The following is a 22,896-nucleotide window of genomic DNA, read 5'->3' as shown; positions in this document are numbered from 1 at the left end:
GCATTCTCTCGACGAAAAACAAAACCTCCTGCAGGTTGCCCGACACCAGCACGTGCAACAAACTTGTAAACAAACGCAAACGCAGGCCGCCAATCCTTCAACAACGCCGTAGCGAAGCTTCTCTCAGTTTCACTTCCAAAGCAACGGGTTCCAACAATGGTTCTCAAAAATATTTTATTGTGACACAAAAGCCAGCCAGGTCTGGACAGCACCCCCCACCCCCACCCATCACCGTGTGAAGGATTTACGGCAGCGAAGGAATAATTGCTCCTGCATCTGTTTACTTATGGAGTCTAAACTATGCTGCCGCTAAAAGGAGATGAAGGAGGGGGAGATGAGGCGAGATGAGAGCTCCTGGCGATGGGAAGAAGTGGCGGTGGTGTAAGTGGACGCAGGGACAAGGGACATGAGGGTGACCCGAGTCAACATTTCCTCTGCTCAAGTGTATTTAACAAACACCCCCCCCCCCCAAAATGCGTCTCGATCCCACCCTGTCTAGTTTAGCATCACAGAAGCCACCGCCGCACTACATTAACAATGTACACCTTCATTGGCGTTGCCAGACATGTCTTCTTAGCCGCATCAAACCCGACGCATGTCTGAGTGTTAAGACGCGGAGTGGCTAACAGAGGATTACGACTCTGTTCAAATGAGACGGGCGTGAACATGTCGATAAATGTACGTTTGCATTGGGCCAGTCAACACAACGGAAGCTGCCCGAAAAATCCCGGATGGCTGCTATTTTTCAAGACAGGTGTCATATTTTTGACACAAATGGCCACGTTCGATACTGAAATTGACAGTTGTTCAATTTGAGTAACCTTTGTATATATGTGTGTCTGTGGCCATGCTAGAACACCAGTGACGATTATTTGAATCCGGTCCTGGGCCTCCCCTAGGTCGACTCAGCCTCAAATGAGTACCCGGAGCAATATGTAAACATCGCCATGATGGAGACAAAGGCGGCCGAGCGTTGTGTTGGCCACCTGCCCCCTCGTGTACTTTGCCGGCCTTCATAGGTGCTCGCGAACATCACTTGCCCCAACAGTCGGTTACAGGCTATACGGGGGGGGGGGATCATTGTATTTTGTTGAACTTATTACACCAAAATAAATTCCTCAAATGTACCTTTCACGTCTCATCAGGATGTTTTTGCCACCAAATCTTTTCAGCCCAGCATCAGCCAGACAGACTTCGTTATAACATACATTCACCAGTTACATGAAATCCACCACCTAATATTATTTTCTATCCAACACAACTGGCGTCTGCACATCATAAGAGGTTCGTGAGATTTAATACGCAGCCCGGCACTCACAACAGCATGCCGCTGTGCAACTGCGACCGCAGTGGTGGCATTTTCAGCGTCGACAACATTCTGTCTTGCAGACGCATTTTGTCACTTGATGGAAATTTCTCGCAATAGATGGAATAGTGGTCTAGGCACGATGAAACCTTGTTTGGTCCACCCCACATCAACAGGACTTTGGGTGTCTGGCTGATAGTTCTCTGCCTCCACGTCACCTGCCTGATATGCAATGTAATGCGTGCAACCCGTGGTCCGTATGAGTTGGGAGAATCCAATCGATGCCAGGGTCAAAACAGGATATTACAGTATATGGAACATTAGCGGCCTTTTTGGAATTTCAAGAGGCTGTGTATATATTTCTTGAAAGATTACCCAGTGAAACACACATGCCAAGTTTCATGCTCATATTATCATTTGAACAATTACAATTACCTATCATCTATAATAAAAGGATAATGAAAAAGTGACTGTGGCAATATATGCTGTTGTCTTCCTACTATTGGTTCAAAATCAATCCTGATACGAGCAGATTGGCAGACATAAAGTCCCACATAAAGTTCGTTTGTTATCAGCTCAACAGGTGCTGCAACACATGTCCCGTTGAAGCCAGTGTAAAATAAATGAAACCAAGTCAATATTTTGCTTGAATGCATGTATATTCATCGCGGCATTTATATAAAAGTTAGTTTAAATGACAGTAAAATAAGTGACAACTACAAACAAAAGTTATATAAACAAGATATGTTTCTATCCAAACAAACTAATAGAATTTCAAAAATAACTATTCAATTAATCAGGGTAAAATCTGTAACCACTTCTTGGAATTCAGACTCAAAAATAAAAGTCCCAGGAGGCCGTGACCAGCTCGCGCCGCATCACACGCACGCTTCCAATTAAAAACCCGTACGTGTGCATTTTTTGTCAGCTTAAATTCCACAACTGTGCACAAGAAGAGCTCAGCTCTGTTTACACGTCGAGCCTGGCCCCACTCTTCCACCCGTCCTGCGTCTCTCCCCCTGGACGCTCGGGGGCCTAGCGCTGAGCTTGTGCAGCGAACACGGTGTGAGAGGAGCAGCGGGGGGAGGTAGTCGTGTCCGCCAGGAAGCGCGCGTCCGGGACCCCCACGAGGATGCTGTTCTTGGGAGAGCACGTCTCCGGAGTCATGGAGTGGACGTGCGCGTGGAATCCGCTCTCTGCGGCTGCTGCGGCCCTGTCTTGGTCGACCAACGTCATGCACGCCTTTCCTGCAAAATATATTCCGGTTAAAAAAAAAAAAGATTTTGATGTAAACACAAAAGAAAACGCTTATTTACCCGTCCATATTTGAGCGCACACAAAGATCCGGTATAGAGAGTTGGCAAGAAAGGGGAGACGTGGTATGGGGAGTGCACCACTTCTAAGGCAGTGTCACCAAATAGGCATCCAACGATTACTCAGTCAGCGGTTGCATAAATTATCACGATTTGGTCCCACGATTCAATTCAAGAGTTGATTCTTTGTGAGCCTACGAGCGTGAGAACCAATTAGAACCAATGCATCATTTCATGCCGAGTGAGAGGTAGGACGCCAAAGGATGATTTATCACGTAGATTTCGCGCTCAATATTATTTATAATGAAGTTTTTTTGGGTTACATCACGTAAATATAAATGTGTTGTGAGCCCACCACCTGACACAGCCAATTATTAAGGTTTGTCACGAAAAAAAGTGTCAATTAGTTACTACTTCTTTACACCAGTGTTGAAGGGGAGTAAACCCACAACATTGACAATTTGAGTGCGACGTAATCTCAACCAGCTTCATCAGGCAGATTTTGGCACGTAACATTTCTGGCAAAATCGCCTGATGAAGCTGGTTGTAATTACCGGCGAAACGTCACAGTACTCAGATTTCTACAGGATAAAGATGAAGATTTGAGCTCAGACTAACAAAAAAAAAGGGGGGGAATGGAGTCGGAGGTGGGAGATAAAAACAGGATGGGCAGCAGAGGAAGAGCGATCGCCTCCTGAGCAGAGGGTTACAGAGAGGTGTCACCAGGAGGTCTTGGCTGCTGCTGCTGCTGCTGCAGTGCAAGGTGCAAGTGGGGCAAGGGAGAAAGAAGAAAGGGGAGAGGGGTAGCCGGGCTCAAGGCCAAGTAGGATTGTTAACAGAGAGGACAGTTGACCTCGTATTGAATTTTCATTGTGAGGGTAAGCTACGGTGTGCTGACATGATGGTTGACGCTTCTAAAAGAGTGTGCAATGATGACAGTGGTATGTTGTCTATATCTGTGTGCTCGTTGGGACAATCTGTACTGAGCTTTGGGGATTTGTTGATTCAAGTCCACATGAGATTAGCTAGTGCAGAGACAATGATGATAAAGTTTTTTTACGACTACCATCCCATACACAGCATCTCCAATGATTCAGATTAACCCGTATTATAAACAAACACACACGCGCAAAACACCGATACGCAGATATTATCCACGTGATTGGAAACATTGGTAAGCATGGGGACACCGTGCATGGGAAGGCGGCTAGTGGGGTGTGATGACAGGAATGTGAGAAGTGACGCCTGAGGGTGACACTGTTCACAGCAAAGCGGTCGGCGCACAAAACTGGTAACGGCAAAATGTTCAAAATGCTGACTCGGGAGAGTCAGTCCGTGCCGCAGCGTGCCTTGCGTCGAGGGGACGTGCTAATCCCAAGGTGCTAGCGAGGGGCCTCGTGATCAACAACCCCAAGCTGGCCGCCATTCCGTTTCTGATGGGGTCCTACACGCCCCCCCCGTCCTCCTCACCTGTGCTGCGTCTGTCAGCGGAGAGGTGCTGTGCGGTCTGGTCGGCGAACCTGCATAAGACCATGTGCTCCTGCGCGCACGCACAGACACACAACGGCAGTCGTGGGGAGCACGAACATAAACAAGCAGGCATGGAGGCACCGTCACGCCGTGACAAACAAACCGGCCGTCGCCGCAATCAGGCGTAGCCGGCTAGCTTCTGGAAATACGCGGGTTGCTTGTTCTTCTTCTGTATGGCAGGGGTGGAACGATTCGCCCGTCTGAACCCGACCACTGTTCTGTTTTGTTACACAAATTATCAACGTAATCGTAAGGACGTGAGTAATGCAATGCGTTATTTTGCATAGCGACGTCATTCATCCAATTTGCATATCGCAACGCCGTAAGATTTGTAACGCATTCGGCTTTCAAATGGAAAGCGGCAGGAACCCACAGACGAGTGGGAAGGCAATCCACAACTGGCACCAACAATTGCCCAAGTTCTGCGGTCTGCAAGTAGAGGGCAACATCCGCTTTGTACAATCCCAACCGATTCATTCGCGGGTAATTTTCTAACTTGGTCAATTTTGACACAGACACCCCACACACAATGGCCAACTCTTGCGAAAGACGCCACAGGGTCCTGTAAGGTCCACTGTTGAGACACCCACAATAACCAGGGCGGCCACTGAAACCGAACCTTGAATCTCTGCAACAAGCAACCAACGCATTGCTGATAGGCCATGTTACTGCCTCAACTGCTATATTTGTAAAACATCTTAACTATGTAACAAACATGTCATGTCTGCCTACTGTATGCTGTACACATCTACAGTAAATAAGATGTAGTGGTGTAAAATATATATTCACATGTTTAAATTGTTTTATTTTAAGCTGTGTCTGAGGATTACAAAAAGAATAATACAATCTGTGGTAAATGTTAACATCTAAAGTCAAATATGAATTATTCTTTACAAGATCGTGTTGAAATTCAGTGATTTCTGAAGGCCGTATGGACGCTGCATATGCACCGATACAACTCACATGTCAACTAATGTATCACTCACTTGAGATGACGATCCTCTGAAATAGTATCCATCAGTGTTTGAAGTTTCCAAAAACGTAGGGTAACTAAAAATAGCAATGAGGTGTCCAAAACTCTCAAACACGAGGCCTGTGCTGCCAGTCTACACCTGGTTTCAAGACCAAGATGCCATCAGGGCCAAAGGCAGCACAATGCTACAATGCCTCACCGACGCTTGCTACCAACGGAGCGACATTGTAGCTCTCTTTCAGAAACGGCCTGGCCACAAATGACAGCTCAACGAAGTGGCTGATCACATGGAAATGTGTAGCAGCCAAATACTCTAAACGCACGTTGATTCTAAATGTGGAGGGGAAAACCCCCAGAACCTGGAGGAAAATCCACACGAGCACGGGGAGAGCATGCAAACTCCCAATATACAGCAGCAGCAGCAGGCGTCAGGGTCGGGATCGAGCCCACGACCTGCTGTACACCAGGCGAGGTAGTTAACATCTCCTAGCCACCGTGGTGCCCCAAGCGGCCTCCAAGATCTGGCCTGACAGTGTCCCACTAGCTTCTGCTCATGGAGACCAATCCAATTCCTGTCTGGTTTAAGATGTGTAAATCTATAGCACACGTGCCCAGATTCACATAGATTACCGTAAAGAATACACTGATGGATTGTCTTTCAAGCTTGCAATGCAGCCAGATGACCCTTAATGTTGTTCACTGCCTCTTATTAAACACAAACTCCACTCTGATGGTTCAAACCTCACCCACAATGCCGGCTGTTGTATGCAGGCAGGGATGCATGGTCCAGAGCATATTGCTCGTAAATAGGTGCATTAATTTTACAGCCAACATAAAATAATGACAATATGATGGAATATGCAGCCAAATGCATAAAACCACTCCTGGTGCTGTAGGTCCTACTGGGTGGGCTGCTCAACATTTTTGTCTAAACTCTTACCCCATCCTACAAACTAAAGCAGCATTGTGTGTATTTTTTTAAAGTCTTTACTGAAAAATGTTTTTTAGAAACACTGTTTTGTTTTATAACCAAGATATATGAGCCTTAAAACAGAACCCACTAAAGCTCTGGGCACGGGAGAGTGGTGGCAATCGTGGTTCATTCAGTGCACAAGAAAATCCAGCGACCGGAGTTTAATTCCCAACCTCCATCATGAATACGGCGCACAGAGGGGGAGAGGTCTACATCCAGTGGCAGACAAACAGTATATATCATTTCAACGACACGTTGTGTGTATCGATGAATGTTAAAGGTTTGTAAATAACTCTTCCAGGAGGTGCAGTTTACATGCTTCCCTGCAAATGTAACGGTGTTGCGTTACGCGATGATAGGTACACAGTGAATACGTTGTAGAAAGTGGGAATTCCTCGCATGGGAATGCAGAACCTACCTAGTCGTGTAAAGTCACACTTACCCGATAGGACAACACCTCCTGAAACATCTGGCTGAAAGGGTCATAAATCACAGCACAAAGGAAAAATCATCAGACTTCAGCCACATGTGGTGATGTAATTCACACTTGGGAACATTTGGCTCATGGCGTGGAGGTTAACACAGATTACACTGATGAGAGACAAAGCACGTGATTTGTCAACACAACCGTACATTTCACTGAAGAAATAATAATTTTGAGGTTGGTGTCGTAATTTATTGGGATAATCTAACTAACGATATATCACCCTCAGTACATAAACGTAATCTTATCATTCGTGTGCTATAAACACATTGAGAAAAGTACAAAGCAGCCTAACCTGCAAAATAACCTATAAATAAATTGTATATTACACATTGCATTTTGGATAATTTAAATTCAGTCAAAACTATTTGCCACTTTAGGATTTTCACTGGATGTTGTAGAGGTTTATATTCCAATTATGATAGGCTGGGTCCACGTAGGGGAGGCTTCAGCCTGGCCTCGGCAATTGGCACCGATGTTAGCCGTGGCCGGGAATCAAACTCGGCTCGTGGGATCCAAATTCACAGTTCAGTGGCCCAACCACAGCCCCACCGCAGGCTCCAGCCTGCCAGGCACAGCACAACAGCCACCATTCGCCCCTACTAAGTCGCGGCGACGTCGCCACAGTGCCTGCGCCAGGCTAGGTGCACTTTGAGGCAGGAGGTCACGAGACAGACAGACCCAGGTGTTCTGGGTTAACCGACCGAGATGACCGGCGGATGCACCGCCTGTGCCCCTCGGCGTGCACACGGGAGGGCAAAGTCACCGCCGCTCGCACGCCGGTGTCGCTCGCCTTTTGGGGAAGGACACCTTGTCCGTGTTCTGGATGAAGCCGTAGCAGCAGGGGCTGACGACGAAGGCAGCGCGCGCCCGCACGCACCGCTCCAGCACCATGTCCGTCGCCACTCCGCACGCGTGCAGCGCAACCTGCGGCGGGGCGAGGGGCGGAGCGGTGATGCGGCCGTGCGACAAATAACAGGGCGCTCGCTAGCGGTGTGCACGTGTGACCGTTCCGTCGTGTGGCCTTCGCTGAGCTTTTGGGGCGAGAGAAAGGGGATCACGGGGAACCAATGGCCTTGGAGCGTGTTTCTAGAATCCTCCCACCCAGCAGCATGGATGTCGACACCACAGTTTGTCGATTGGCAACGCGTGGTTACACTCACCTCTTCCAAGACATCTGGCTACAGTGGAAGAGAAGGCCAAATACCCTCGAGAGGGATTCTCTAGAAATCTCCCAAGTGGAGGCCCTTCTGCCAGCAGTGACGTGAGAAATGACTGCATCTCTACATTTTTAAACCGATGTTACACTTTTACACATTGTTAAACTTGCACAAAAACGAATGAATGTAGACCAGTTGTGTCTCTTGTGTGATGCTCACCCCGATGTCAAAGGTGCCCTGGTAGTAGTCGAGATTGCACTGGTAGAGCGACACGTTGCTGAGGCCCAGGCCCCGGCACCGAGACCGGGCCCTCTCCAGCGACTGCTCCTTATTCTCCACCAGCACAACCTGCACGTGCGTGCGTGCGTGCGCATGTTGGACTTCTTTCGCACCGTATGTAGCCAAGCACGCTAATCAGAGGTGCGGTGTGTGTATGTTGAACTTCTTTCTCCCCTTACGCGGGGGAAGGACAACAAACTAAACACAAAGCTGTTTTAAACAAATGAGTTTTCAATCTAGAATTAAAAGTGCGTTTAAATGCACTTCCACAACCGAGAGAATAGCACCAAGACTTTGTTCTATAAACAAGTATATACAGTACATACATTTTTTTTCTAACACAGAGACTTTGTTGTCAATTCAATTTAACATTTTGGTTTAAAGTTAATATTCAGTTTGAGTAATGTGTTTGCTTCTGTAATGTTTATTTTTGCAAGCTTTGTTCTTGTTTTTCACAGTTTGTGCAAATTGTTGACATTTCTCTTTTGAATCGTTTAAGTTTACTCCAAGTTTCAATTGCAAAGCAAACCTATTGTCTCAAAAGTCTCTTGCTTTGTAATAACAATAATCATGTCATTAATCTCGGAAAGCCTCACCAAGTCTCAATAACTCTTTTTTTTTCATGCGGATCCGACATCGGAATGTTTTTGGCTAATTCCATTTTAAGGAGTGTTTTGTAAAACAGAGGCAAGAGGACTAAGCACATGATCATAGTAAACAGTAAAAATAACTTGAGTGAAACACCATACGCGCAGCCACGTGACTTACTTGGCACTGGGGCAGCAGGTAGGCCAGCACGATCCCAAGGTGGCCCTGTGAAGCCGCGCACAGTGGCGGTGAAACAAGAAAACACGCGACGAGACCGCGCTCGGATTAGGGGAGAGAGGCTTGAAGAGGTTCTTATGACATACTCTTAGGTTTTTTCGGTAAAGTCACGTAGGTAAAAATAAAAAAAATAAAAAATAATAGAAATAATAATAGTAGAAATAAATTAATTTTATTTCTACTATTATTATTTCTATTTTTTTTATTTTTACCTACGTGACTTTACCGAAAAAACCTAAGAGTATGAATCCTTACAGTCACGAAAGCTTCAAATCTAGGTTCTTATGAATTGCTTGTCCAGGTATGGAAAGGTGCATTCAGTTAATCTCACAATGCAGTCGACTCTCGATTATCCGCGTGCAGTTTATCCAATTTGCGGATGAACGGCGCACCTGAGATGTTGACGTAACTTAATAACTCGTGGATTTACCCTCAAGCCTAAATTAATCATTTAAAAACAGTTATACATTGTTATTTTTGGAAATGTTTATCACAAGTGTAGTGACATATAATGGGTCACTACGGCGCCTCGCGCCATCTGCCGACAGAGAGAGAGGAGTTGCGTGTGTAGTAGCCCTCTCTGCCAGCAGAGCGCAAGATGTCATGGAAGAGGTCCCTAGGGGGCATGGTTCTGGTGGCTGGCAGAGAAGGGGCATCTGAGGACGTAGCAGCCCGATTGGCTGGCAAGGGCACGTGACGGGACAGGGTAAGGATGTGGGCCAAAGGTGACAGAAGGGACACGTGATGTAGGGCCCAGAATCTTCTGGTGAGTTCCAGAAGGGGGCGTGGCCGAGGGCGGAGCCAGGCCACGCTGGGGGAGGGGGGGGCATAAAAGGGAGGTCCCGGGGTCCCATCGGGGCTGTCTGCTGGAACCCACCGTGCTGTGTCAGGAATAGAAATCTGTTCAGTTCCTGAAGAAGCTTCCAACACGATGAATGAAACATCAGACATCATACTGAACAATACACGGCACTACCCGAAAACACATCAGAGGGCAAAGATATATGTTGTTATTATTATAATAAGTAATAATGATTTAATAGTAATCACTGAATAACATAATTCCATTCAGTGGCCTCCTCGGGGCTCCCGGCTCACCCCTCCGCTGCAGAAGTCGACGATGACGTGCGCCGGCTGGGCCAGGGAGCGAACGCAGCCCACGAGGTTCTCCAGCTGCTGCCGTTTCCGCAGGGCCCTCGCCTCGGACAGCTCTCCTGCTCGCCGCACCGCGCCAGGCAACGCGCGGACTTCACGCGTGCCGTCCCAGAACCAACACAGGCAGGCAGCCTCAGCACAGGAGGCCTCAGCACAGGAGGCCTCAACACAGGTAGCCTCAACACAGGTAGCCTCAACACAGGTAGCCTCAACACAGGTAGCCTCAACACAGCCTTAATGCACAAGGCCTCAACATGATCTCAACAAACACAGCCGCACAGCCACACGTCACAGCCTCCAAGCTCAACACGGTGCTTCAACATACAAAGCCTCAATATGTACAACCTGAACACGCAACCACAGTACGTGCAGCCTCAACATTCAACACGAGATGGTACAATTAGGACAACCAATTCACGTGACAATTCACAGAATCGCTGTGGGGCGATTGATTCATTGCGTAGCGTTCCACTACGGCCACTGCGCTGATGGCACTCCACCCCCTGGTCGAGGCTGCTAAGCCACGTCTTGCTCTGCGAGCTGGTCTCTCACTCTCTTGGCAAATTCATTCATGAGGACATGAGACAAGGTACGTTTCTAAACAGCATGACATCTGACATATGTACTGCATCGAACAAAGACGGACACTGGATCGCTGCACTTTCAGATGCGGTTCTGCGGCCGTCTGGATCGCTCTTCCTTCCGATATTTGGAAGCCACTGAAGCTATGCAACTTTAAATCATCATCTAGATTGAAAACTCAATTCTTTACAACTGATTTTTGTGTTTAGTTTGTTGTCCTTCCCCCACACCTCCGACAGATTACTCAGTATTAGTGACTACCTTATATGCTCCATTGATATATCGTGATTTTCCTTTGGTCAGATTCAAACAGTTGCAATCTTCAACACGAAGTGCCCCAGGTGCAGTAAAAATCATCAATGATATTCAGAAAATCCCAAAACAGTCAAAGGCGTACCGAACGAGGAAGATGAATCCTGCATCACCAACAAGATTTGTCATGCCTTCCCACGTGCGTTTGTCCCGACATGTATTGTATTAGTGACAATAACATTACCTTCCAAGTCACGCAACAAGATGACGTCAAAAGGCATAAAACGTGTGACATCGTCGGGAAGAGTGTGACATCATCGCCTTAATTGGTAAAGCCTTATCTATTATCGCTTATCACCAAAGATTTTAGCCTCACTTTGATAAATTTGGCAAGTTGTCCCTTGCACAACTCGACACAAACATTCGATTTCTATGTAATCACCCTCGTGAGAGTTACAGAGACCGGCAGCGCCAACGCATTTCAACCTTCGCTGGGAAGCTTTAACGAGAAGGGAAGACAACAGAGGAAGCGTGAACGAAAAGCGAGAGCGAGAGCCGCGTTGGGGTCACGCCGCACCTCTGCGGCTCAGCGCCGCACCTCTGCGGCTCAGCGCGGCGAGCGGTTCGCCACGGAAGGGGACGTAATCCAGGCATGAAGCGCTCGCTGGGTGGGGATCAGCCCTGGGATCAGGGACCTCAAGGTCACACACAGGTGTTCGGCTTCAGCGCTCAAGATTAAACGGTGTCACAGTCCAAACCAAAACAGCCGCAATTCAAATGTACTGCTCCCCCCCCACCACTGCCCCCCCCCCACCACTGCTCCTCCCCACTGCGCCCCCCACCACCACATATGCCCATTCCAGTTCCTACCCACACACGCGCTCACACCGTGTCTCAGTGCCACGCTCACAGCCGCCTCTCTCCAACGCTCTCTCTGCCCCGTAGCCTCCCAACATAGTCATCTTCAGTTCACACGTTTTCACAACATACTGCCCATGTCGCTCAGCGTGCCATATCCCACCCGCATCCTTAATTCCCCTTCCGGCCCCTGCACATCCACACTTCAGTTCCGTTCCCCACCTAGCGCCTCCCCCCCCCGCCGTGTTGTCCACCGCACACCCGATGCCCCAAACACGAGTGCCCCTGCATCGTGTAGGCACGTCTCCCCTCCACTAATCCCCAACAACTGCAACACAACCTCCTAGAGAATCCCCAGGGCGGATTTCACACATTGCCCTCCCTGCCCCCCGTTCCCCCGGCACAACCGTGGGACCTCACAAACAGGCAAGCTGGTCCCTAATGCCTTTGAGCCAGCAATTGAATTACCTTATAGGGCATTGTGTCTTTTGGCATTGCAGTGTCTTGTGTTCTTGCACTGCACTCTGTGGCACTGTGGGCGCCAAACAAAACTGTAATTACATTCTCCACGTAAATCACATTACAACGTGGGAATGAGAGTGAGAATGAGCGTAGAATTGTTGTCACGACGTCTGAAGTTACTCTTAATCCTTAGGGCAAATAACTCTGTGCTACGATGTTTTTTAATTCGATCATCTGCAGGGTTAACTCAGCCGATTATCCTTTCAGGGTCAATAAATCGAGTGACACTTTGAAGGAAGTCTACATTGTCGATTATATGGCAAAAACTGAGCCCTGCCAGAAGAATGTGGAATTTTCACAAAAGGTTTGGCAAGCCTCACCTCCGATTAGCACAGTTGGCTACGTGCCATGCAAAACAAGTTCTAAGAGCATACGTACATGCATACAAGCCAGTTGCATAAGTGCCGAAAGCAGAATTTTACTTATTTGCCATTTAAATCAGTATAAGCTAAGACAGGGGAAAAAACCACGAAAGGTATTTGATGCAAGCGGCCACTGAGCCTTAAATGGAGATGAGCACTGACGCGAGACGCGACTGGGGGAAGACACTTTGACTCCTGAAGCACACTCGAGCACACGCAGCTGGCGGGCAGCAAGACGGAGAAGGTGGCCCTGGAGCACAAGCGCACCACCAGCAGACAGCGCTAGCAAGGCTCGGGTCACGCTGCAGCCGCCGTACACCTCGCCCTGCTACGGGGGCCGACAACACGACACGCAGCCACCTCGCTCGGCCCCACGCTCGCTTCAACGCTATCACTGCCGACGTGAATGGCAAGGGTAATGACGCGGCCTCGCTCGTGCGTTTCTTACTTACTGGAAAGCATCGGGGGAACACCTCTGGACGTGACAATAACAAATGGTTAGCGTGGTCGTGGGGTGAGGGAGGGTGGCTTTTAAAGAAAATAATTAAATAAAGAGAAATGGAGAAGCCCTCGAGAATTCACTTGAAGTCGCTGACCGCATGGACAAGACACGAGGGAGCCATCTCTCTCAAGTGCACCTATGGGGGATTCTCTGGACGACGAGGGGGGGGGGGGGACAAACCCCCACGAGTGCGCACACAAACGGCCAAATGAGTGAAAGTCGGACGGGCAGCTGTCTCTTGTGCTGGATTAGGCCACAGAACTGGAGCCAGAGATAATCCGAACAGGATTTACCTGTCACAGGCCCTAGCCCCGTGTAGGTCAGGAGGCAAGGTGACGAGTCGCCTCTGGAACCCCTCACCTCCACCCGTCCATGATCTCACGTCCAGGCAGCTACGAAGAGGGCCTTCATTGTGAGACCCATGAATGTCAGACAGCGGTCAGTGGGACCACACCGCGAGATGATGCATAGCCATTACATAAATACCATATATAATCTGCTATCGCATACTCGCAGCCAAATCCACATTTTTGACATTCAACTAATGCCGTGGTCTGGTTTTTGTAGGAACCTTAGATAGAAAAATTTAAATAATACTGTATTGTGGTGGTTTTCCTATCAGAATTGCAAGCTAAACTATACCTTTATTGTTTTAAAGTGTCTACAGATCCCGAAGTGGCTTGGTGGCTCAGCACTCGGAGCGTTGAGCCGGTACCTCCAAGACCTGGGTTCACATCCGGGCCATGAGTTGATGGTCTCAATTAAGTCACCAATCACTGTACACAAAAAAACTGTCAAAACATTAAAATCTGGTTTTGCATGTCATTTGGAGGTTAAGAATCTCTTCTGTAGCCATTCTCTAACATATAGGCCCCTGCTGTGAGTTACCCAAACTGCTTCTTCATCCCAAGCCATGATGCCAACAACACAATTGAATTTTTTTATTTTTAAGTAAAGCAACCACAGATCATAACAGCACTGTGTTTGCAAGAAATACACAACACACACAAAGTGAAGAGTCTACCCACTACAATGACACCCCTGGAATACGTGTCACCGCATGCATCTCTACTAAGCTACAGGCTGACATTGACAAACTGTGATGAGTTTTGCCTCCGGTTATCTTCTGGGTTATCCAAACACGCAGCTCAGAGCTCCACACATTTCTAAGCAGCCTGGGCGAGCGAGCCACGTCACGTGTGTGTCAGCCAGCCCGCCTGGCTAACCCACCGGCTACGTCAGCGGCCGAGATCCACGTCGTATTTTTCGGTGAACGTGGGAGTTACGATCCATCGTGCCACGGCGAGAGGCGGGGGGAGGGCCCCATCAGCCGTCCCCGTTGCAAGCGGCGTGCACTATCTCCGGGGAACAGCTGAGAAGTGGCCGAGAGCTATCAACGTGCAGCGGTGGAAGAAACAAAATCGATACGAGTTTAATAACCGCACAAACTGAGCACCGCAAGAGTCCCAGCGCTCAGCCGAATGGCAACGAAAGCAACAGCGTAGCAGCAACTGCGCGATCCGCCGTTCACTGATCCGCTACCGAGAATGTGTCAAGACTGCGGAGCGCGTGCCGCCGGGGTGCCAGATCGTAGCGGAGTTTGGCAGGAACCCAGAGGAACTTCCAATGAGGGGGGCTGCTTGGCTCCTGGTACAGCCGTACACCAAACCTGACGTGGTAACATTTCATCCGGAGTGTTTACCAAGCGCGGGCCTGAACCAACGGAGTCTTTAAAACAAAACAAAAATGCAAAGGGTTGCAGTTTCATTCACCGCCTACGTTTCCATCCAGATATAATTGCACACGTACCGCGATTTCGTAAATCCACTGCTGGAGGATGACCTCACCATGCTGTGCGAGTGATAGGGGTTTGTTTGACCACAATCAATTTTTTTTATAAACGTTATGAGGTTTTTTTTATTTATGCAAAAATGTATTTCCTTTAAGCGTGCTGCATTTACAAATTAAACTTCCAAAGTATGCTAAGGTCCGGCACGCATATTGGAGATTTGCACAGCAGCAGAATGTATAACGCTTGTTGCACATTCAGATACATTTATCTGATACACACTGCCAACTCAAACAGAGCCCACTGTGTTGTTGTTTTTACAATTTCTTCTGCAGGAGGTTTGTCTGGATTTGGATATTCCTGCGATGTATTTGGTAGCATTGATCGACCTGCACTAAACAACGTGGTGAAGTATGGTCAAAACAACCCCCAAGACAGGTATTGAATCCGAAGGCCTTCACCCAGCAGTATATTGACCAAAGGCTGAAATATTTTATGATTTTATTTATGCTGCCAAGGCTTCACACATCAGTGAAATTTAATTCAGAATGCCACTTAAAATTATACCTGCATAGACCATGGTGTTTTAAATTCCATTAACAATTAGCAGTTTGATAAGTGTAAAATATCAAGTTCAGTGAGGAAATTGCTTTGATCAGTCATGGGTGCCTGTGGCAAATGTCGGTGCTGTGAGTGTGGTACAAACATTTGGCCAATCTTCACAAGAAATGCCATCGCAGCCACATAACCCAAAGGCACCAAAGACATGAAAAATAACCCACAGAGGTGGCGAGCTTCTCAGTCGTCTCTTGAGACGCCGGTGTGATTTAATGTTTGATGTATTCCATGGGCAGACTTCTGTGCCTGGAAAACGCATCAGGCTCTCAAAGGGAACCCAATCTGCTGGGAATGGCACATGAGGTTTCTCCCCGGATGTGAACGTTCTCATCGCGCCCTCCACGCCGTATGCATCCCATGGAGATCGAATGAAAGCCCATTTATAATGGGCACTTAAGAGCACCACGTCTGGAATAACAAAGAGTATTCATACCCTTCGAGGGATTCTGGTGCGGTGTAACGGGGAGTACCCTGGACTTGGAATCCAGAGGCAGCGGGCTCGATCTCCTGACACAGCAAAACAATTGTCAAGTTTCTTAAATCCCTCCTGCCTTTGTCCAGCGACGGAGTATAAATGGGTACGGCACGGTCAGTCGATCGGCAGCTCCCGTTTGGTGGAGTGTGGGCACTCCCACCTCCTCCAGGATGTCTGGTCTGCGCAGAAAGAGTAGGCCAAGATACCCTCCCCACAGGAGGGACTCTGCAGAGCTCCCTCGAGTGGAGGCCCTTCTGCCAGAAGTGGCGACACAAATTGCAGGGCTGCAGTGTGCTGTTCGTCAAAGTGAATTCACAACTACATACTCTGGCACGCACACGATCTGATGATTTCTATCCACTGCTTATAATTGGATCGTATATTCTACAAAAACGTCAGTATTCATTATTGGTGTGTTTAAGTTATCGCGCAAGGCCCTTGAACTGAACTGTAGTAATTTCAACTTGGAGCTCCTATAATTTAAAAGTTAAGTAGGACCGTTGGGGAAAGCAGTGACAGCTCAACTGAGCAACTGCCCGGCACACGTTCCGACTATTCATCATCCAGGGACGCTTCTTGTTGTCACGATGAGAAGTGACTATAAATTATTGGCTGTCAACTTCAAAGTCACAAAAAACGAAAGTGCAAAAACAAAGAGAATGCTTTCAGGCCATGGCTCCAGCGTTTTCAAGTAGCGGCAAAACATAAACATAACAGGGTCTTTCGCTCCGAGTAGATTTCTGTTAACAAGTGCGAGCCACAGCCTTTGGAGCGTAACGACGCTATCGTCGTGGATATAGCATGCGATTTCGCGCCACTGTCTGGATGACAAAGGACAATACAACAGCTTTCGAGCCCGATTATTCATGTATAATACTAATAGTTTACACTTATAACATGCCATTTACAAAAGTCTATACAGAATAAATTCCGAAATCACAAAGATGTAGTGATGTGTACATGAAAAATATGGGTGAATTAATTTACAGACCAATATTTATTCTTAAGCTCAATAAGATACAATCTTTGAACCGCGTGTGTAAGATGGTTTTCTGTTCGTATGTTGTATGTAATGTGTTCGCATTACCCGCTTTCCAGCCACCAGAACCAGCCACTACATTTACCACAGTTAAAGAGATACATTTTTCTAGAATCCAATCGTGGAAATTCATTGCTGTACGCAGGGGTGAACCATTACACTCCTATTTTTTTTTAAGTGTAGCATCTCATTTTCGCTGATGGTCATCAAGAAAACTGCTGCAACGCACCGACAGTAAATATAGCTTGTCGAGAGAAAATTACTTTCCTTGAACGGTATTTCAAATGGAAAGTGTGACACGGTAGAATTCCTGAGCACTGCTCTTCATCACACTGGCCAAAAAGGCAGCCAAGTGATGGGCTGTGTAAGCAACGGAGACCCCAAAGAAACAAAACAATTTGGATCTTAGGCACTGGGCCATGACAATCTTAAGCCAGTTCAAATTCTTCCACTGCGGTGCACAACGCCTCGAGACGCAAGGTCGGCTCATTCGGGGGCCCCGACTCTGGCTCAGTACCAGCGCGGCAGGATAACTGCGACCTCCAGACGGACGTTAAGCTTCCCTGAACCCTCACAAGGAGGCAACGTTTAACGGTCATGTCCTATTACAAGTATATACATTTATTTAAAAAAAACTTTACAGAGCTCGCTGATGCATTTTCAGGTTGCTAGGAGCTTCTTCAACTGAGTTCCTGAAGAAGCTCCCAGCACGTGGAACGGAACGTCGGACACTGTGGCAAACAGCGTGGTACGACCAGAAAACAGCACATCAGAGGGCTGCTGTACAGCGCAGCCCCAAAAACCTACGTGGTGCGTTAATACAGACATGACGTCATTGCAAAGAACACGATCGCGTGCTGCTTAATTGAGCCTCCTCGTTAAATTCGTCATGAAATGAACAGTGATTTTATGTAAACGCACTTACTTACACGTAAACAGAGCCATACGTTACAATTCTAGAAATTAAAACAACTTAATAATGACAAGTTGTTGGTTACAAACCAATAAAACATACATGCAATGGCAATAAAATAAACCACAAAATCGCACACGATCACTTTTGTTCACTCAAACCTGCCACTCTCATCATCGTCGCCGTTTTTGAACATACCCCGCTATCCAAGTAACATTTCACAGAATGGTAAATCTGTTCAAAGTGATGGAAGATTTAAAAAAAGTGTGGAGGTGTTCTCCCGCATTCTGCCATTCATTAATTTTAACAGCCAAGGGGCAACAGTTTGTCCTCTGCAATGTAAAAATAGCGTGCAAATCTTGTGAATATGTTCCACTGCTTAGAAAAACGGAACGTCTTCACCCACTCACGTGTCATTTGATAACGAGCGCGCACACAATTTGTAATTGCGCTGCTCTTTGAAAATCTGCTCGACGAGCACTGAAAGTGATGCAAGGGTGGAATGTTACATTTTGTTTCTCCTAAATCCTGGCAATAAGTCTTGCCTTGTTGGATTAAATGTGACCAAGACAAAAACAAAGCCGGTGGGCTTTGAATCTGGCCTCAGGGTTGGATGAAAAGGGCACTGCGGACGGCTTCTTTGAGGCCGTGTTTCCAAACACAGCAATCATTTGCAAGCCCTCGTTTTGCCACAAACCCCAGTCACCGAGATGCCAGCAGCCATGGCCACCCGGGCAAACAATAGAATCTCTCGCTGCTGGCAGTACGTCTCAGGTCTCGTCACTCCGACGCCTCGACTCCTCTTACCGAGCGAACCAACTTTGACGAGCAATAACACATTCAATACCTCTTTGGGCGCCGACGAGTAATAGAGCCAAATGTAATACCCCGACACCTTTGACCTGCCTGTGACCTCGAAACAATACGGACAATTTTGCAAGACATTTTAACTAGCGTCTGCCAAGCATATGGAACATTATACTCGCAGTCGCCCTAGACGGCCACGCTGGCACATTAATGAAGAGTGGGCGGACACGGCGTGCCTTCGCTAAGCACCCGACTTTCGCCACCCGAGCTCACTCCTCGTCTGTTCTCATTCACGGAGCCGAGGCCTCCGAGGACGACATGGCGGAGAAGTCTGGGGGGTGACGCGTCAAGACACCGGCGCAGCGGCAGGTAAAGCGGCGAGCACTCGAGTCGCACGCGTTGGCACCAGCTGGGACCACAGGCACGGGGCTACCTCGGCCCGATTGTTGGCCAAGTAGCGCTGCTGCTGAGTGACGTTCGACGCAGGCCCGATAAAAGTGTTAGCACCTCTGTTCAGACAAGCAGAAATGGCCTTTTTAGGCCCCCAGAGGTGTGGCGTTAGAGCCCATCACACTTGAACAAACAAACTTCTTTTCAGAGCGCAGCGCTGGAGGTATAAGCCAAGGCACGGGTACATATCCAGTTTCAAGTCGTGGTTAATCAACCGAGGAGAGGCAGAGAAAGAGCGGCAGAAAAAACCCATTTAACGAATGAGCGCTCTTCAGATAAGCTAAATCATGTGCCAATAACGCAACCTGGGTGAAGCCGAAGCAGCCGGAAGGGAAGGGCTGCGGGGAGGGAGGGAGGGAGGGAGGTAAGGCGATACAGCCGTGGCTGCCACCCGGCCCCTGGGGATGTTTCTCCACTAGCGAGATGTCCCGGCGAGCGACCGTAATCCACGCCCCGAGTCGGCTCAACCACCTGCCATGCTCCCAGCCCGGGCTGAGTTTAAATCCCCCTAACAGCGGGTTGCAGCGCTCTGCAGGGTGGAGCTGGATTAGATGTTGCCCGCCCCAAACTTAGCTGAGACAAAACGTCCCATCGGTCTTCCATTCGTCCGATTCATCGCCCCTCACAGCCACCGAAATCGTCTACCTCGTCTCGGTCTTGAGTCATCTGCTATCTGGCGGCTATAATGTTGTTTTGTTCTGGGGAGATATCATTGATTTCAGTGTTAAAATAAAAAAAAATCTCTTGATTTGAATTGATGCCTTTTTAATTAGATGTATATTATATAATACTGCAAGAACAGTTACAACAAAATATGCAAGTAAAGCTTAATACCAGGAATTTAAAAAAATTACAACTTCGGAAAAAAAAAATTCTGCAAGAGGCGGAAATGAAGATTGACTCGTTAATATTTTCCAAAAAATACAGTTAAGTAGAAACAACCAAATGGTAATGCCGAATCGTTGGGTCGTGTTCAGAGCCACGGGTTTCCACTGCTGCACTCAACAGGGCTTGGAGCCACGGCACGGCCACCTGAAGAAGCGCGCCAGGTGGGAGCGGTGAGATGAGCAACGAGAGTAGCGCACTCCAGCGCCAGAAGGCATCTGCGATGCCGCCATCACTCAGCGGTAATTCAGGGGAAGATAAAACAAAAAGAATGCCTCTGAGGGACCACCACAGCGGAGACGACCACTTGGGCAGTTTTATTATTTTATTATATCTCTTTTTTTTGCAAACGGTGGTTTCAGTTCACGGAAAGACATCACCACTCACCAAAGTTGCACTTTTACTTAAAAATGTATTTTGGAGGGTTGAAGTTGTCGGATGAAAGAAAGGTATTTGCAAGACCGACTGTGAGCTCTTCTGTGAATAGCTATAATGATACTAATATCATCTATGTATCCATAATAGCTCCACAATGCAGACTTTGTCAGGATGGCCATGCATTGGAATGTTCAAGTCCTTGATAAGAAGGGGCTTTGCGTGCGAGACAAACAAACTGTAGTGCCTGGAGAACACCCCCGGCATTGGGAGGAATCGTGCTCCAAGGTCCGCACAGATGGGTTCACAAACCCACCAGCTGTGTTGCTATCTCGCAGCTCAGTGAGATTGGGAGCTTCGCAAATCTGTGTAAACCCACTGAAGATCGCTTAAAAAGTGTTGAACCACACCACATCCCTCCCATTGTCGCTTTTCCCAGGTTTCTGACCAACTTGCCCAACTGAAGAATATTTGTAATCACACCGATTTCACGCTCAATGGTGTTGTTTCTTGCGGACTGCTTCACATGTTGGGTTCTGGGCCTTTGCTCAGCAACCGTGATAAAAAATAGAATTAAGTATTGTGCGAAATGAGGCGTCACTCCTTCTTAAACAGCAAAAAAACAAATAAATCAAACAATGATCTCACACTATCTAAAAAAAACAGCAAATGGGCTAGAGCAGAAAACTTCACTCGAGAGGTTCGCAACAGACGAGTTAAACTGATGAGAGCTGAAACGAAGCGGAGAGGAGGGCCAGGGTAGAGGCGGTGAACTAAGGAACGATGACTCCTACGTGCACATGTCGGAGATGAGTTTTACCACAGCTGCAATTGCCATGGAACAATGGAGTCAAAAAGCAGAGGTCTCCATCGGTCAATGGAGGGGGAATGGATGGTGGTGGCGGCGATGACAAGCGGTACCTTCTTCAGGGTTCACAGCCGCGGGATAGTCACCCCACGGAAGAGTGATTTGACAGCAAGGGTGGGGATCCAGACACGCTTCGATGCCCGCTTCCTGACGGCACGGAGAATCAAAACACAAGCAACGGTCAGCCAGTGGCTTGCGACGTGTCACAAAGTCACCGCCATTGTGTTTTTACACAATTGTATTATTTATATCTTACACAATTGTATTATTTATATCTTACACAATTGTATTATTTGTATTTTACACAATTGTATTATTTATATTTGGCTGCATGAAGGAAAGGGGAGCGGCGGCGTGGTGGTTCGCACGCTGCGCTATGAACCCGGCGACTCGAGTTTTTGACTCCCGGACGTGGCTAACGTCAGTGCTGAGTGATATCTGAACCGGTCCTGGGCCTCCCCTCCCCCTCTTCCCTTCACCAATTCACACTGACCAGCGTGGTAAAATATGATCAAACAACCCTCAGGACTGACACATCATGGATTGTATCCAGCAGTGAACTTAAAGGGCCAGACATTAAACAAAACAGCTGGATACAGCGCAGGTCGCTGGGCAGGCGGGTGATTATATAGAAACCATGAGTTCAAACCATGTGCGGGGTCAACAAAGTCATCATCATCGTCCCTTATGAAGTCAATAACACGCGTACCACCGGAGAGCCTTTTGCGTGGGAAATTTCGACCACTGGCTGAGGATCGCCAACAGAAACCCGCATGTAGACACACCCCACCGAGCATTGATTTCACAAAAGCTACCAATATTTTAAAAGTGGAGCACCTTGAGTTTTGTAAGCGTGGGGCGAGGGCCGCCTTTGAAATGCTTGTCAAGACTCGCGGAAGCCGTTCGGCTGCTGCCGGCGGCGGCGGAGGCAACTGCCGGAGCCGCCTTGTCGGGACCCAGGGCCTCGGGGTTTAGGGGGCGCGCGGGCCCCGGGCTTGCGGAGGACGGACGCGGCGTGGCGTGCGCTGGGGGCAGGTCGAGAGGCTGCAGCCCGACCCCCGCGGCCGCCTGCCTGACGGCCGGCACGGCGCTCACGCGGCCGTACCACGCCGTGACGAGCGGCACCGCCTGCAGGACCTCGGCCTGGCCAGCGGAGAGGAGCTGGGCCTGTGCTCGCGACACAGCCACCGACGAGCGTTACGCATCGACAAAGCGCAGCTGCCAACAGCAGCGGTACAATTCAAACACGGCCAAATTGAGATTCGTAATAGATTTTTTGGGTGCGGTCACGTAATGATCTGGCCAAAATTTGTTTTGTTAAGACCCTACACCAGCCGACACGGCCAAACAAATTAAACTTTTCACGTGCGCAAGAGTTTAGCGTGCCAATTGTTATTGTTTTCACTCACCGGTAGCTTGGAAAAATAATTCTCAAAAACGAATATCAATTAGACGTGACGGTTCATTTGAAAATACATCATCAGGACAAGATCCAGGAAGCCAGAATTACAATCCACGAGACTCCTTATAGAAATGTAGCTACTACAGGTACAGTTACTATAACATTTAAAGACTATAGATGCTGTGAATAAAATGTTATA

General features: G+C 48.1%; 1 protein-coding gene across 1 annotated transcript in view; it reads right to left on the bottom strand.

Annotated features, from left to right (window-relative positions):
* Positions 1–2,239: 2,239 nt before the first annotated feature.
* GSTCD (glutathione S-transferase C-terminal domain containing) overlaps positions 2,240–22,896 on the bottom strand; it is a 39,909-nt gene continuing 19,252 nt past the window's right edge. The window contains exons 7-15 of the mRNA XM_078865127.1: positions 22,133–22,462; positions 21,349–21,442; positions 9,942–10,057; positions 8,787–8,831; positions 7,959–8,087; positions 7,373–7,506; positions 6,538–6,568; positions 4,090–4,159; positions 2,240–2,553 (exon numbers count right to left, since the gene is read on the bottom strand). Coding sequence (XP_078721253.1) covers positions 2,342–2,553; positions 4,090–4,159; positions 6,538–6,568; positions 7,373–7,506; positions 7,959–8,087; positions 8,787–8,831; positions 9,942–10,057; positions 21,349–21,442; positions 22,133–22,462 — 1,161 coding nt within the window. The 3' untranslated portion in view covers positions 2,240–2,341. The remainder of the gene's footprint in view (positions 2,554–4,089; positions 4,160–6,537; positions 6,569–7,372; positions 7,507–7,958; positions 8,088–8,786; positions 8,832–9,941; positions 10,058–21,348; positions 21,443–22,132; positions 22,463–22,896) is intronic.

Source organism: Lampetra fluviatilis, chromosome 19, assembly GCF_964198595.1.
Source record: "Lampetra fluviatilis chromosome 19, kcLamFluv1.1, whole genome shotgun sequence".
Taxonomy (NCBI): Eukaryota; Metazoa; Chordata; class Hyperoartia; order Petromyzontiformes; family Petromyzontidae; genus Lampetra; species Lampetra fluviatilis.
The sequence above is the reverse complement of the archived record's forward strand: the minus strand, read 5'-3'. Positions and strand labels throughout refer to the sequence as shown.